Source organism: Oncorhynchus clarkii, chromosome 24 (genome assembly GCF_045791955.1).
Source record: "Oncorhynchus clarkii lewisi isolate Uvic-CL-2024 chromosome 24, UVic_Ocla_1.0, whole genome shotgun sequence".
NCBI lineage: Eukaryota > Metazoa > Chordata > Actinopteri > Salmoniformes > Salmonidae > Oncorhynchus > Oncorhynchus clarkii.
Genome location: NC_092170.1, coordinates 22,827,598 through 22,842,867, shown reverse-complemented (window position 1 = coordinate 22,842,867; position 15,270 = coordinate 22,827,598). Strand labels below are relative to the sequence as shown.

At 43.9% G+C, this 15,270-nt stretch overlaps 1 protein-coding gene across 2 annotated transcripts in view; it reads left to right on the top strand.

Moving 5' to 3' along the window:
- The first annotated feature begins 318 nt into the window (after positions 1-318).
- Positions 319-15,270, top strand: part of LOC139382393 (vasodilator stimulated phosphoprotein b) — a 32,828-nt gene continuing 17,876 nt past the window's right edge. The window contains exon 1 of one of the 2 annotated variants that reach the window (XM_071126403.1): positions 319-904. In XM_071126403.1, the coding sequence (XP_070982504.1) occupies positions 900-904 (5 nt within the window). In that variant the 5' untranslated portion in view covers positions 319-899. The remainder of the gene's footprint in view (positions 905-15,270) is intronic. The other variant, XM_071126404.1, reaches the window with a different exon arrangement.

Sequence of the window (15,270 nt, the reverse complement as noted above, 5' to 3'; positions counted from 1 at the left end):
TGCTCCAGGGGCACAGCACTACTATGCCTGACCTACACAGTTCACTGCACCTATGTGGCTATATATACATATTTGTTTTGCCTACATACAGTCTACAACGAGTTTCTTAAACTATTTGTTGTCTCACCACTATTCACGTTATGTGCACAACGTTGATTATAGGGCAGTCTTGTTCAGTCCAACAGGCCTATGTTGCTTAAATAATGATAAATACAGTTTGTTCCCAACTTTCTGTCAACCTTGAATATCCGATTTAGAGTTATGCCTTTCAACCACTAGGGAAAGGCAGAGTGGTGTGGATTTTTTTCAAAGGTTAGTGCAATCCGGCATCCTTGGGACATGGACATCACTCCCAAAAGCCTAACCTTAACCGTTTTAAAATGTCCACTTCATTGGGACGTACCACTGATCCCAGATAGCAAGGACCTATTTTCTAACTACAGAGAGGAGGGGCCGGTGAACATGGAATGAAAACCTACTTCGAGTTAAACACCAACGAAATTACGCAGACCAGGACGAAGGTCTAGAGAAGGTTCACAGCATTACCGATCAAGAGGAGTTCCCACTTTGAGAAAAATAAGAAAGAGACTTTAGTTTGTCCTGGCACGGTTTATGGTAGCCTGTTTAGAAAGGAGAGATGAGTCTCGGATCCTGATTGGAGTTGACAAGCGCGCTCCACTACTGTATCCAGCCTTTCAACCCCTCTCCGAAACCAGGAAATCGTCGAGGTGTGCTTATCTTTATCTTGCTTGTGGATCGTAGGCTACCCCTTTGCGGGTAGATCCATGTGTATCTCGCCGATATCGTCGTCTTTTATTTAATTGTTTTGCTTTTGAACCCGGGCTCAGATCTGAAGCCGAAAAAACTGCATCGGAGTGGATCTCTCTTCTCGCCTAACAATGAGGTAAAGCGGGTCAAATCTGATCGGTCTGTTCATTGTGTTTATTTTGTTTTGGAACTACAATACAACAGTTTTGTGCGCTTGTAGTGCTCGCGCATGGACGGTGCAAGTTTTTGTTTGGAGTCTATCACATGATTTATCGTGTAACACCGATAGATCTCGAACTGTTTCGGTAGTCTAGTTTGGACTCAAGATAGACATGTCATTATTAAAGTGACCGCCAGACTAGACCAACTTGTTTCAATGTAGAATACCTAATACAATGTTTCACTTTGTAGCCCAGTTGAATTTTGGAACGGGGTTGAGTGAGATAATAATCAGATAAGTGCAAGCTAGAGCGCTGTGTCTGTCTGGTGTCAGTCAAAAATGTATATGACTCTGTCCCCTTGTCATACAGTAGTAGCCTGTTGCTCTGTCATAGTTGAACATATTGTTTAGTGGCCTAATTCCAGTACATTAGGCCCAGAGGGCATTAGAGCGGGTCATTTGTACTTTACTTGAATGGCAATTTGTGTCCCATAGTGATTTAGGTTTATCATGGAATCAAGATTTATTGTGGCCTATTTGGGAAATGGGACGCTGCTATCTGTAATGGTGCCCTGTGGTTGAGCACTCTGTGTAAGCTAGGCATGGAGCTGTCTGGTCAGCTGGCTTGCCGTATAACACCACGTATCCATGCAAGGTCTCTATTTTTTTCCCTCTGGTAGTTGGCCAACCAGGGTTGTACACGGAACCAAATTGCACCGAGCATGGAACACTCTAGTCTACACATTCCACATCCTGTTGAAGCTTGTGCAGTTGGCAATTACATGCTTTGAAGCAGACACTGGTTAGGCTTTTCTGGAATGTTTAATTTTTTTATATTTTTTTATTCAAACACAAAGGCCCCTCGCATATGACCTGGGCATATGTACATTTGTATACTCTTACTCTATCCACAATGTATATTTGCAGTGTTTCCATAACCTGTGCAACAAGTTCTTTATCTTTAACCAATCATGAATCGCTCACTGCTTTTGTAAAACCTAGTTGGGCAAGTAAGGCCTTGTATTGTTTTTAACCTGTTGCTTATCACTTTGGTTTACTTTGTTAAAACCAACACTGACCTCTAAGCCTACTAAATTAATGGGCTCAGGCCCCACCTAAAGAGGTCATGTCATTTACCTTGCTTACATAATGGGGTGAGGAATGTAATGTTGTCGGTCACATCAAGTTCATTGTCCTCCAGCATAATCTACCGTATTTGAATGTTGACACAGAAATGCAGTCAACTGGTTAAATGTTCCATGGTTTCTCCCAATATAGGTAGGCCTAGCCCTAGATCCTGAGCTGACCCAAATCTAATACATAGAAACCTCAGTCAATACATCCAAGGCAGTTTGTTACATGTTCTCTGTCCACCCTGGCTTTGCATACATTCTCCCTATAAACATAATCAGCTGAGCCTTTCTGGACAGTTTCCTCCATGTTTCTCTCTGACTGTATGCACACTGACACACAGGAAATAAATTAGTCTTCATTAATGGCAGCTGGAGGATTCATTGTTATCAAAGTGACGCCTGCTGTGACTCGCTCCAAGTGTCTGGTACTAACTGACTCCCCCTTGGGCTGGGCTAGCATACAGTAGACCTACACAGAACACCCTTCAAGTGTAAGGTGGTTGTGAAACATGCCACATTTGATCTAACAAGTCATTCCATGCGCTGTGTTGAAACCAAATCAAATTTTATGTCACATGTGCCAAATACAACAGGTGTAGGTAGACGTTATGGTGAAATGCTTACTGACCATGGTTGGAGTCAATTTGAATTGAAGACAGTCAATTTTGAAAGTAAACAGAAATTACAATTCAACAATCAAAAAAAGGGAATTAGTTTTCAATGTACTTTTCAGTTTCTTGAGAAGTCAAACTTTTTATTTCAAAAGTTTAAACATTTCAGAATTTTAAATTCAAATCACTTCCTGAATTGACTGCCTTCCATTTGAGTTAAGCCCAACACGGTTACTTACACCATATATAAAAAAGTATATGGACATGTCTTCAAATTAGTGGATTTGGCTATTTCAGCCACAACCGTTGCTGACAGGTGTATAAGATTGAGCACACAGCCATGCAATCTCCAGAGACAAACATTGGCAGTAGAATGGCCTTACTGAAGAGCTCAGTGACGTTCAACGTGGCACCGTCATAGGATGCTACCTTTCCAACAAGTCAGTTTGTTAATTTCTGCCCTGCTAAAGATGCCCCCGGTCAACTGTAAGTGCTGTTATTGTGAAATGGAAACATCTAGGAGCAACAACGGCTCAACCGAGAAGTGGTAGTCCACACAAGCTCACAGAACGGGACCGCAGAGTGCTGAAGCGCATAACGTGTAAAAATTGTCTGTCCTCGGTTGCAACACTCACTACCAAGTTCCAAACTGCCTCTTGAAGAACTTTTTGTCGGGAGCTTCATAAAATAGGTTTCCATGGCTGAGCAGCTGCTCACAAGCCTCAGATCACCGTGCACAATGCAAAATGTCAGCTGGAGTGGTGTAAAGCTAGCCACCATTGGACTCAGTGGAAACACGTGCTTGGGTCAGTTGAGGTAATATGTACATGTAGGTAGAGTTAGTGACTATGCAAAGATTATAAACAGAGAGCAGCAGCAGTGTAAAAGAGGGTTCTGGGTAGTCCTTTGATTAGCTGTTGAGGAGTCTTATTGCTTGGGGGTAGAAGCTGTTAAGAAGCCTTTTGGACCTCGAATTGGTGCAGCTTTACCGCTTGCCGTGCAGTAGCAGAGAGAACAGTCTATGACTAGGGTGGCTGGAGTCTTTGAATTTTTTGGGCCTTCCTCTGACACCGCCGAGTATATAGGTCCTGGATGGCAGGAAGCTTGGCCCCAGTGTAGTACTGGGCCATATGCACTACCCTCTGTAGTGCCTTGCTGTCCGAAGCCGAGCAGTTGCCATACCAGGCAGTGATGCAACCAGTCAGGATGCTCTTGATGGTGCAGATGTAGAACCTTTTGCCGATCTGAGGACCTATGCCAAATATTTTCAGTCTCCTGAGGGGGAAAATACTTTGTCGTGCCCTCTTCACGACTGTCTTAGTGTGTTTGGACCATGTTAGTTTTGTTGGTGACGTGGACACCAAGGAATTTGAAGCTCTCAACCTGTTCCACTACAGCCCCGTTGATGAGGATGGGGGCGTGCTCGGTCCTCCTTTTCCTGTAGTCCACAATCGTCTCCTTTGTCTTGATCACATTCTAACATCACACTCTAACCTCCTTCCTCCCTATAGGCTGTCTCATTGTTGTCGGTAATCAGGCCTACCACTGTTGTGTCGTTGGCAAACTTGATTGTGTTGGAGTCGTGCCTGGCCTTGCAGTCATGAGTGAACAGGGGGTACAGGAGGGGACTGAGCACGTACCCCTGAGGGGCCCCTGTGTTAAGGATCAGCATGGCGGATGTGTTGTTACCTACCCTTACCACCTGGGAGCGGCCCGTCAGGAAGTCCAGGATCCAGTTGCAGAGGGAGGTGTTTAATCCAAGGGTCCTTAGTTTAGTGATGAGCATCGAGGGCATTATGGTCTTGAACGCTGAGCCGATGCCAGGAGAATGCTACCTGCCCCAAAGCATAGTGGCAACTGTAAAGTTTGGTGGATGAGGAATAATGGGGCTGTTTTTCATGGTTCGGGCAAGGCCCCTTAGTTCCAGTGAAGGGAAATCATCTTAACTCTCAGCATACACTGACATTCTAGATGATTCTGTGCTCCCAACTTTCAGCATGACAATGTCCCTGTGCACAAAGTGAGGTCCACACAGAAATGGTTTGTCGAGATCTGTGTGGAAGAACTTGATTGGCCTGCACAGAGTCCTGACCTCAACCCCATCGAACTCCTTTTGGATGTATTGGAACGCAGACTACGAGACACTCACTAATGCTCTTGTGGCTGAATGGAAGCAAGTCCCCGCAGCAATGTTCCAACATCTAGTGGAAAGCCTTCCCAATAGAGTGGAGGCTCTTGTTGCATGCAAAGGGAGGACGAACTCCATATTAATGGCCATGATTTTGGAATGTGATGTTCAGTGAGCAGGTGTCCACATACCTTTGGTCATGTAAGGTACAAGCTCTTTCCCAATGATGCTGAGTTAAAGAAGAATAGAAAACACAATAATGAGGCTATATACAAGGAGTACCATTACAATATCAATAGGCAGGGGTTTATTTATTTATTTCACCTTTATTAAACCAAGTAGGCCAGTTGAGAACAAGTTCTCATGTACAACTACGACCCGGCCAAGATAAAGCAAAGCAGTGCGACAAAAACAACAGAGTTACACATAAACAAACGTACAGTCAATAACACAATAGAAACATCTATGTACAGTGTGTGCAAATGTAGGGAGGTAAGGCAATAAATAGGCCATAGAGGCAAAATAATTACAATTTAGCATTAACACCGGAGTGATAGATGATGATGTGCAAGTAGAGATACTGGGGTGCAAAATAGCAAGAGGATAAGTAACAATATGGGGATGAGGTAGTTGGGTGTGATATTTACAGGTACAGTTATCGGTAAGCTGCTCTGACAGCTGATGCTTAAAGATAGAGAGAGAGATATGACTCCAGCTTCAGTGATTTTTTTTTTTTGTTGCAATTTGTTCCAGTCATTGGCAGCAGAGAACTAGAAGGAAAGGCGGCCAAAGGCAGTGTTGGCTTTAAGTGACTAGGCAACAGGATATACTACACTGGGCTGGCAGGTGGCCTTGTGGTTAGAGCGTTGGACTAGTAACCGAAAGGTTGCAAGATCAAATCCCCGAGCTGACAAGGTAAAAATCTGTTAGTCTGCCCCTGAACAAGGCAGTTAACCAGCTGTTTCTAGGCTGTTAGTGAAAGTAAGAATTTGTTCTTAGTTTAACTTAACTAGTTAACTAGTTAAACAAACAACTTAACTAGTTAAATAAAGGTAAAATATATACTTTATGTCTACAAGCAACAGCTCTCGCCAGTTTGACATTTTCCCCTTTCACTCTCCACACTGAGCAAAAAATAATAATTTTTTTCTTCAACATTTTAGTCATTTAGCAGACACTCTTCTCCAGAGTGACTTACAGGAGCAATTAGGGTTAAATGTCTTGCTCGATTACTGGCCCAACTCTCTTAACCGCTAGGCTACCTGGCGCCTTGTGTGTTTAGAGTAATAAAAGGCTGCTCTCATCAGTTTTTAAAATGTTCCCCTTTCACTCTCCATGCTGAGCACATGTAGTATTGATCTACTTAAAAGCAAGAACACCGATTTCTGACTCACCTACAGTCTCCTTTTATTTCTCTCACATCATTCTTTGTCTGCCTGACTGTATTGAAATGAGCTATGGAGGCCTGACTGGAAGGGCTATGGAGGCCTGACTGGAAGGGCTATGGAGGCCTGACTGGAAGGGCTATGGAGGGGCCTGACTGGAAGGGCTATGGAGGCCTGACTGGACGGGCTATGGAGAGGCCTGACTGGACGGGCTATGGAGAGGCCTGACTGGACGGGCTATGGAGAGGCCTGACTGGAAGGGCTATGGAGAGGCCTGACTGGACGGGCTATGGAGAGGCCTGACTGGACGGGCTATGGAGAGGCCTGACTGGAAGGGCTATGGAGAGGCCTGACTGGAAGGGCTATGGAGAGGCCTGACTGGAAGGGCTATGGAGAGGCCTGACTGGAAGGGCTATGGAGAGGCCTGACTGGAAGGGCTATGGAGAGGCCTGACTGGAAGGGCTATGGAGAGGCCTGACTGGAAGGGCTATGGAGAGGCCTGACTGGAAGCCGGTGGCTAGTGTAGACTCACAGGGAGGGTATTCCACTTGCTACCCTCCCGTCCCCCTCTACCATCATCAGTGATATTTTGACCCTGTCACCCCTGGTTGAAGAGTCAGGAGCTATTATGCCTGATGTTTAGGTGTTTGTCTAACTTTGTCTCCGTTTGACAGTCATTAGTAACATTCATTGCCTTAATCATGTAGTTAAGAATTTTATGGCACAACGTCGTTGTGTATTTGTCATCACTAATCATTTGGTGTATGGTGATTTTAATGTAAACTATTTCCATAATTCCTTTGTTCATGAAAGTACATTCAGGTGGGTTCCCTGTACAAAAATCATTGGGATTCTCCCTCACCACAATGAGATGTGTATGATTAGTATTCACCCAAAAATTATTTGCGCATCATTTATACATTAACACTGAATGTCGCTGTGGCCGAGCAATCTGTGCCATGCATTATCACAAGCTCTTCCATTTAACGCTGCTGGCCTTTTATGTCAACACCTGATCACCACTGCCCCATAACAATTTACCCCCATCGGTGCTTCTTGTTCTAGGGCAAATAAATAGGCCTTTATGTGGGGGCCTGCCTTGGGATTAGAAGCAGTGCACAATGTACAAAACCTTCTATTGTCTCAATAGTGCCAAATCCAGTTTCCTTGTTGGTTGTTGTGGGTTCTATTACTAAGCATCTAGATTACAATATCCCCGCTCCTTGTTCAGAGGTGTTACTCAAACGTATACAGTCTAGGCGTCTGTAAAATGGTGGGTAGGGCATGGTAAACCGGAAGCAACAATAGGGCTTTGTTCATTGCCACTGACAAAATAATCCTCTACACCCTCCTATAGCATGGTACACTGACGGTGAATCAAACGCACGCGTCATATAATTAGGTACACCTCTCAACGCCAAACATATCGCAGTGTGTTGGGATAGCACTTAGCTCTGGAGCCTGCAGCCTTGCTGGCTCTGTCCTAGTGGCTAACGGAGGGTCTAATTAGCCACTACTCAGATTTGGGACACTTGTGCATATAGTGGAGGCGCGCGTGAATGAGCAAATGGAGGGTCGAGGGTAAGGGGTGATTTGGGATTCAGCCTGACACTCCCATATTTACCATTTAAGTTCCTTCCTTCCACCCTAGCTAGTATCTTTCCACACACCAATATCCCTCATTCCCAACGCTCCCAGTTTCTCCTTTTATATCCCATGTAGTGCTGCAGCTGATCCATATAGATGCTGTAGGTCAGGAGGAAACTGTGCTTTCACAGAGCCACTGTTGTCTCTGGAACAACGGTCATCATATTCTCCTTCTGGTTCCCTGGGCAGCTCCAGGCCTTGGTTGGCTTCGTCCCAACAAGCCCAGGGCATCAGCATAGCTACACAGGGTACAAATTGCACCGTCACTGTGGAGCTGTAGGTGAGCGACTAACCACTAGGCATTGGATACCATAGAATTAGGACCTAGAATAGTCATTTAATAGGATCTCTATGTTGGATACTCTAAAAGTGGTTGCTGGCCATGGCTGAGACAGGCTGGGTCTTGTTGCAGTAGCCATGCTGTAATGATTTAATGCATGGTCAGCAACGGCTGCCATTTCTCCTTCCTCCTCTTCTCTTTCTCTCCATTCATAACTCTCTCTTCCTCCCTAGGCAAATATTAATGTCTAGTGATTCACTGTTGTTCTGAATCTGATTGCTAAGGGGCACACACACACACACACAGAGTAGGTTCAGAAGAGTGCCACTCCATAATGTGGCATAATGGGCGTCTGTGGAGAACGGTTTTATAGTGAGAGCCATCGCACTCTCTCTGTCATGTCTACTGACTTTCCCCTACAGCCATACATGAGGATGCCGAGAGTGCATTGACTGGATAAACGCTATGTTTTGGTTGGAAAATGTATATTGAGGCTCAAGCAATGCCACTGTGGGTTAAATAGATTGGGCATCAAAAACTATTTCCTGCATGGGTGACATTTTTGTGAATGATTAGCGTAGCGACTAATCTTGTTTACCGAAACTATCAGCTTTTGTGATATCGCGGGACTGGTTGCCTCTTCAGAGCTCCCAGTTGGGTCTCTCTGTCTGATAATATCTATGTTGAATAATTCTAGGTTTTAGTAATTTGGATACCTTTTCAATGGGTAGTGAATTCATGTATCGTCTCAATGGGCTGTAACTGTAGAAATGACCACCTCATTCAAAAGGTAGACTTACTGATCCTCGATCCATTGCTTCATTTCCAAGTTATAAGCATGTTCATGCGTGAACTTTAGTGACCACGAGGCAAGTTGAACCGTTTTGAAGACACCGTGCATACCATCAAAGAGTAGGACAGCAACATTTGATAGATACATGATTTGATTGTGTACCAAAGATGAAAATGAGACTTCCTGTGTCTTGACCAACGTTGACCTGTTTTGAGGATCGTGATAAAGGAATTTCCACTACTACTACTCAGCATCTATACTGAGCAAAAATATGAATGCAACAATTTCAAAGATTTTACTGAGTTACAGTTCATAAAAGGAAATCAGTCAATTGAAAAACATTTTAGGCCCTAATCTATGTATTTCACATGAATGGGCAGGGGCGCAGCCATGGGTGGGCCTGGGAGCGTGTAGTCCTACCCACTTGCGGGCCAGTCCTACCCACTTTTTATATTTGTATCTTTATTTAACGAGGCAAGTCAGTTAAGAACAAATTCTTATTTTCAATGACGGCCTAGGAACAGTGGGTTAACTGCCTTGTTCAGGGGCAGAACTACACATTTTTACCTTGTCAGCTCGGGGAGTCGATCTTGCAACCTTTCGACTACTAGTCCAACGCTCTAACCGCGACTACCTGCCACCCCACTTGCGGGCCAGGCCCACCCACTGGGGAGCCAAGCCCAGCCAATCTGAAATTTTAAAAAAAATACCAACAAAAGGGCTTTATTACAGACAGGCAGGAATACTCCTCCGATTCTTCAGCTGTCCAGGTGGCCGGTCTCAGACGATCCATCAGGTGACGATGCCATATGTGGAGGTCTTGGGCTGGATGTACTGCCAAATTCTCTAAAATGATGTTGGGAGTCGGATTATGGTAGAGAAATGAACATTAAAATCTCTGGCAACAGCTTTGGTGGACATTCCTGCAGTCAGCATGCCAATGGCACGCTCCCTCAACTTGAGACATCTCTCGCATTGTGTTGTTTGACAAAACGGGACATTTAGAGTGCCGTTTTATTGTCCCCAGCACAAGGTGCACCTGTGTAATTACCATGCTGTTTAATCAGCTTATTGATATACCACACCTGTCAGGTGGATGGATTATCTTGGCAAAGGAGAAATTCTCACTGACAGGGACTTCCACAATATTTGAGAAGCTTTTTGTGCGTATGGAACATTTCAGGGATCTTTTATTTCAGGTCATGAAACACTTTAAATGTTATATTTTTGTTCAGTGAAATATATAGCTAATGCTAAGTGTCAAGCCAGAGGCATGCAGCACTCACAGACCTCCATAACAGTGAGTTATCAACTCAATATAGATTATCCTTCCTCGCTCCCTCTTTTGTGCACGGTGGGCACAGTTTCATACCCATAGCATATTCTCTGGAGATGTGGACATAGTTACATGTCTGGACAACAGATAGGGAGAGGGTGGGGAGTTTCTCTTCATCTCTCACCCCCTAATGAGGGGGATCTTCCCCGAGGGGGTTTGCCTCCTCCTCTGCCTCCTTAGCTTGTCAGGGCGGATACTCTTCGACATGTAAAAGGAATTAAGCGAACACAGAGAGGAGAGCGATGATTCGATGGTCCAAATAAGGGCATAGTGAGTGCCAGTCACAACCCCCCCCCCCACCTCCCCACAGCGCTTCAGGAGCTGGAATGCTGCTTTTGCTCCTCGGCCTCTTTCAAGTGGTCAGAGGCCTGGCCCAGACAGCCAGGGAACGTTTCCGCAACGTTGGAGAGACCTATTCCAGAGAAACTCAGGCACCGATGAGTCAGCACACAAAGAATGCTGACGCAAAGAATGCTGAGTGGTTTGAACTTGAAAGAGAAAGTGAGAGAGTTGGTGCATAAGAGTTTGAGGCCGAACATAAGAGACGGAGAACGAGAGTCCGACACCTTCTGAGAGAGAGACAGGGAAAAAAAGATGGCCAGCGTGTGTGGCTGACGGGGGAGAGACTAAAGGCAGTATCCTAAAGTCTGTGTCGCAGCATGCTAGGACCTGTGTGAGGGAGCAGGCACGCGGAAGGGAGGGAGACGGAGAGAAGGATAGAGTTGGGAAAGTTATCAGCAGTAGGCCAAGGATTACCACAGGGGCCCTGGTCCTCCTCAATCTTTAGTCTGGGGCTTCAGTAGTCAGCCAGTCGCTCCATATGGTTAGCCTCTTATAAATACCTGTACTTCAAGGGGCTGAGGTATGCGATCCATCTTTACAACTGTTTATTTGGACAGCATTAAATTACTTCGGCTGTACGCTGAAGAGGATGCTCTGTGTTTTTGAATGTGAGAGATTAGCACTACTTGTTATTCAGTGAAGTTACTGTCTGTGTCCCACTGTGTGTCAGTGTCACTTGGGCCAGAGGTATCACTGAGTCTGTGATGTCACTGACAGCCCTGTACTTGGCTGGAGGGAAAGTTCATTGAGGACAATACTGTCAGATGACACTGGTAACTTCAATTTTTGCCTCAAAACTAATGCAATTGTTTTTATGTTTTTGTACATAAACTGGATAAGAGGTCACACGGTTGGTCACCAATGCCCCTGTCGTTTGTGTGTGTGTACTCACCTGGTGGTGCTAGAGAGAGTCCCAGGTTGTGCGCTGTATCCTAGAGAGACAGGACCAGGTTATTTCTACTCTGCTTTTAAGAATGTGTGATATCGGTATCTGCATCATCATCCACAACATGGAACTGTGGTCTATATTTTTATCAAGGCTGAGAGGGGGAGTTAGCGTTGCTTTACTTTTCATTGTTTTAGCTCTCACTTCAAAGTAGATGTTTTAAAGCGGGCTGAGAGGGAAGAGGACCTATGAGTGAAATAACATTTGTTCACATTTCCAATAGGTGCGAAGTCCTCCTGAGATCTGAATAAACTGAACTGTGATGCCTTTTATTCATTCCCTTTAGTCATGTTCAATATGACTGATGATTTACGACTCAAACTCTTATCTTTGGAAACATAAAATGCTTTTGGAGTAGAGCACAGTTATTGATTTGTATAGCGCAATACCGATTTTTGTATTGATCTGTTGATGTGATGTGCTACACTGGACAGTTTGTCTGGCATGAATGACCAAAAGGCACAATGGCAGGACATGGCAAGCACATAACATACTTTTGTATAGATAGTGTATGTGGACACCCCTTCAAATTAGTGGATTCAGCTATTTCAGCCACACCCGTTGCTAACAGGTGTATAAAGTCAGGTACACAGCCATGCAATCTCCATAGACAAACATTTGCAGTAGAATGGCCTTACTGAAGAGCTCAGTGACTTTCAACATGGTACTGTCATAGAATGCCACCTTTCCAACAAGTCAGTTTGTCAATTTTTGCCCTGCAAGAACTGCCCCGGTCTACTGTATGTGCTGTTATTGTGAAATGGAAACGTCTAGGAGCAACAACGGCTCAGCCGAGAAGTGGTAGTCCACACAAGCTCACAAAACGGGACCGCAGAGTGCTGAAACGCGTAGCGTGTAAAAACCATCTGGCCTTGGTTGCAACTAGAGGTCGACCGATTAATCGTAATGGCCGATTTAATTAGGGCCGATTTCAAGCTTTCATAACAACCGGTAATCTGCATTTTTGGACACGATTGTGGCCGAGTACATTGCACTCCACGAGGAGCCTGCATGGCCTGTTACGCGAGTGCAGCAAGAAGCCAAGGTAAATTGCCAGCTAGCATTAAACTTATCTTGTAAAAAAACAATGAATCTTAACATAATCACTAGTTAACTACATGTGGTTGATATTACTAGTTTATCTAGCTTGTCCTGCGTTGTATCTAATCGATGCGGTGCCTGCTAATTTCTCATTGAATCACAGCCTACTTCGACAAACGGGTGATTATTTAACAAGCACATTCGCGAAAAAAGCACTGTCGTTGCACCAATGTACCTAACCATAAACATCAATGCCTTTCTTTAAAATCAATACACAAATATATATTTTTACATCTGCATATTTAGTTAATATTGCCTGCTAACAGGAATTTATTTTAACTAGGGAAATTGTGTCACTTCTCTTGCGTTCCGTGCAAGCAGTCATGGTATATGCAGCAGTTTGGGCCACCTGGCTCGTTGCGAACTGTGTGAAGTCAATTTTTTCCAAACAAAGACCGTAGTTCATTTGCCAGAATTGTACATAATTATGACATAACATTGAAGGTTGTTCAATGTAACAGCAATATTTAGACTTAGGGCTGACATCCGTTAGATAAAATACGTAACAGTTCCGTATTTCACTGAAAGAATAAACGTTTTGTTTTCGAAATGATAGTTTATGGATTTGACCATATTAATGACCTAAGGCTTGTATTTCTGTGTGTTATTATGTTATAATTAAGTCAATGATTTGATATTTGATAGAGCAGTCTGACTGAGCGGTGGTAGGCAGCAGCAGGCTCGTAAGCATTCATTCAAACAGCACTTTCGTGCGTTTGCCAGCAGCTCTTTGCGTGCTTCAAGCATTGAGCTGTTTATGACTTCAAGCCTATCAACTCCCGCGATTAGGCTGGTGTAACCGATGTGAAATGGCTAGCTAGTTAGTGGGTTGCGCACTAATAGCGTTTCAATCGGTGACGTCACTCGCTCTGAGAACTTGAAGTAGCGGCTTTTGTGGAGCGATAGGTAACGATGCTTCGAGGGTGGCTGTCAATGTGTTCCTGGTTCGAGGCGAGGAGAGGGACAGAAACTATACTGTTACACTGGCAATACTAAAGTGCCTATAAGAACATCCAATAGTCAAAGGTATATGAAATACAAATGGTATAGAGAGAAATAGTCCTATAATTCCTATAATAACTACAACCTAAAACTTCTTACCTGGGAATATTGAAGACTCATGTTAAAAGGAACCACCAGCTTTCATATGTTCTCATGTTCTGAGCAAGGAACTGAAACGTTAGCTTTCTTACATGGCACATATTGCACTTTTACATTCTTCTCCAACACTTTGTTTTTGCATTATTTAAACCAAATTGAACATGTTTCATTATTTATTTGAGGCTAAATTTATTTTATTGATGTATTAAATTAAGTTAAAATAAGTGTTCATTCAGTATTGTTGTAATTGTCATTATTATAAATAAATAAATTGGCCGATTTTAATCGGTAGCGGCTTTTTTTGGTCCTCCAATAATCGGTATCGCCGTTGAAAAATCATAATCGGTCGACCTCTAGTTGCAACAGTCAGTACTGAGTTCTGCCTCTGGAAGCAATGTCAGCACAATAACTGTTTCTTCGGGAGCTTCGTAAAATGGGTTTCCATGGCTGAGCAGCCTCACACAAGCCTAAGATCACCATGCGCAATATATAGCCTCCTTATTGTTTATTTAGTAAATATTTTCTTGACTCCATTGTTGGCTAAGGGCTTGTAAGTAAGCATTTCACGGCAAGGTCTACACCTGTTTTATTTGGCGCATTTGACAAGTGGAGGCTGAGTGGAGGCTGTTGTAGCAGCAAAGGGAGGACCAACTCCATATTAATGACCATGATTTTAGAATGAGATGTTCGAGTGTCCACATACTTTTGGTCATGTAGTGTATAAGTGTCCAACATCTTCTGCCAGATTAACAGAGAGATAGAAGGCCAAAGTGGAACAAGTGGAGGGAAATTGTTTAGCGGAGGGGGCTTGAGCCCAAAAAAACGTAGACTGATTTAACTGGTAGCCTAAGTATGAACGCAGTGATGAAGAAGAGGATTGAGGGATTAAGAGGGACGATGGGGGCCAGATGTGGAGACAGAGAGGGGGAGGAATAAATAAGGAGTGTGGAGAAGCATGGTGGGATGGCCTGGTAAACAGAGGGGGAGAGCCACTGGACCTGACTGTACTTGTCAGTACAAGCTCTGAGCAAAGCCTTATACAGACATTTCTTAGAGCGTGTGCCCCAGTCGTGCGCTGCAGTTTCCTGTTAACCCCTCACTGACTGAGAAACTATAGGCTCCCATTCCGGCTCCAAATGTCAGTGTTGGCTAACTTGGAGTTTCTGTCTTTTTATTTTAATTCTCAGCTAAACTTGGCCTTTGAGTTTGGTTTATTGGTTCTCCTGTAGGCGTTGTCTGTCTGTATTCAGGCCATAAACTTATCTTAATGTTATTATCATAATGTTATCAGTTAGGTTGCTAGGAGCCTATAATTTGTCATCTTGACAGACAGGATATTTTCATAACCTTTGCATGCAAGAGCACTTGGTTATGATTTTAACATGTGCAGTAGCCACAGCTAATGTTTCAAGGGTATGTGAAAATTCCTCAGATTAAGACTGAAAATGACCCTTGCCTGGTTGAGTTATTTTAAGGTTCAGCCAGTGACCTATTGACTCTCACAGTCCACTCTTACATGTTAAATGAACTAGTCAGCTA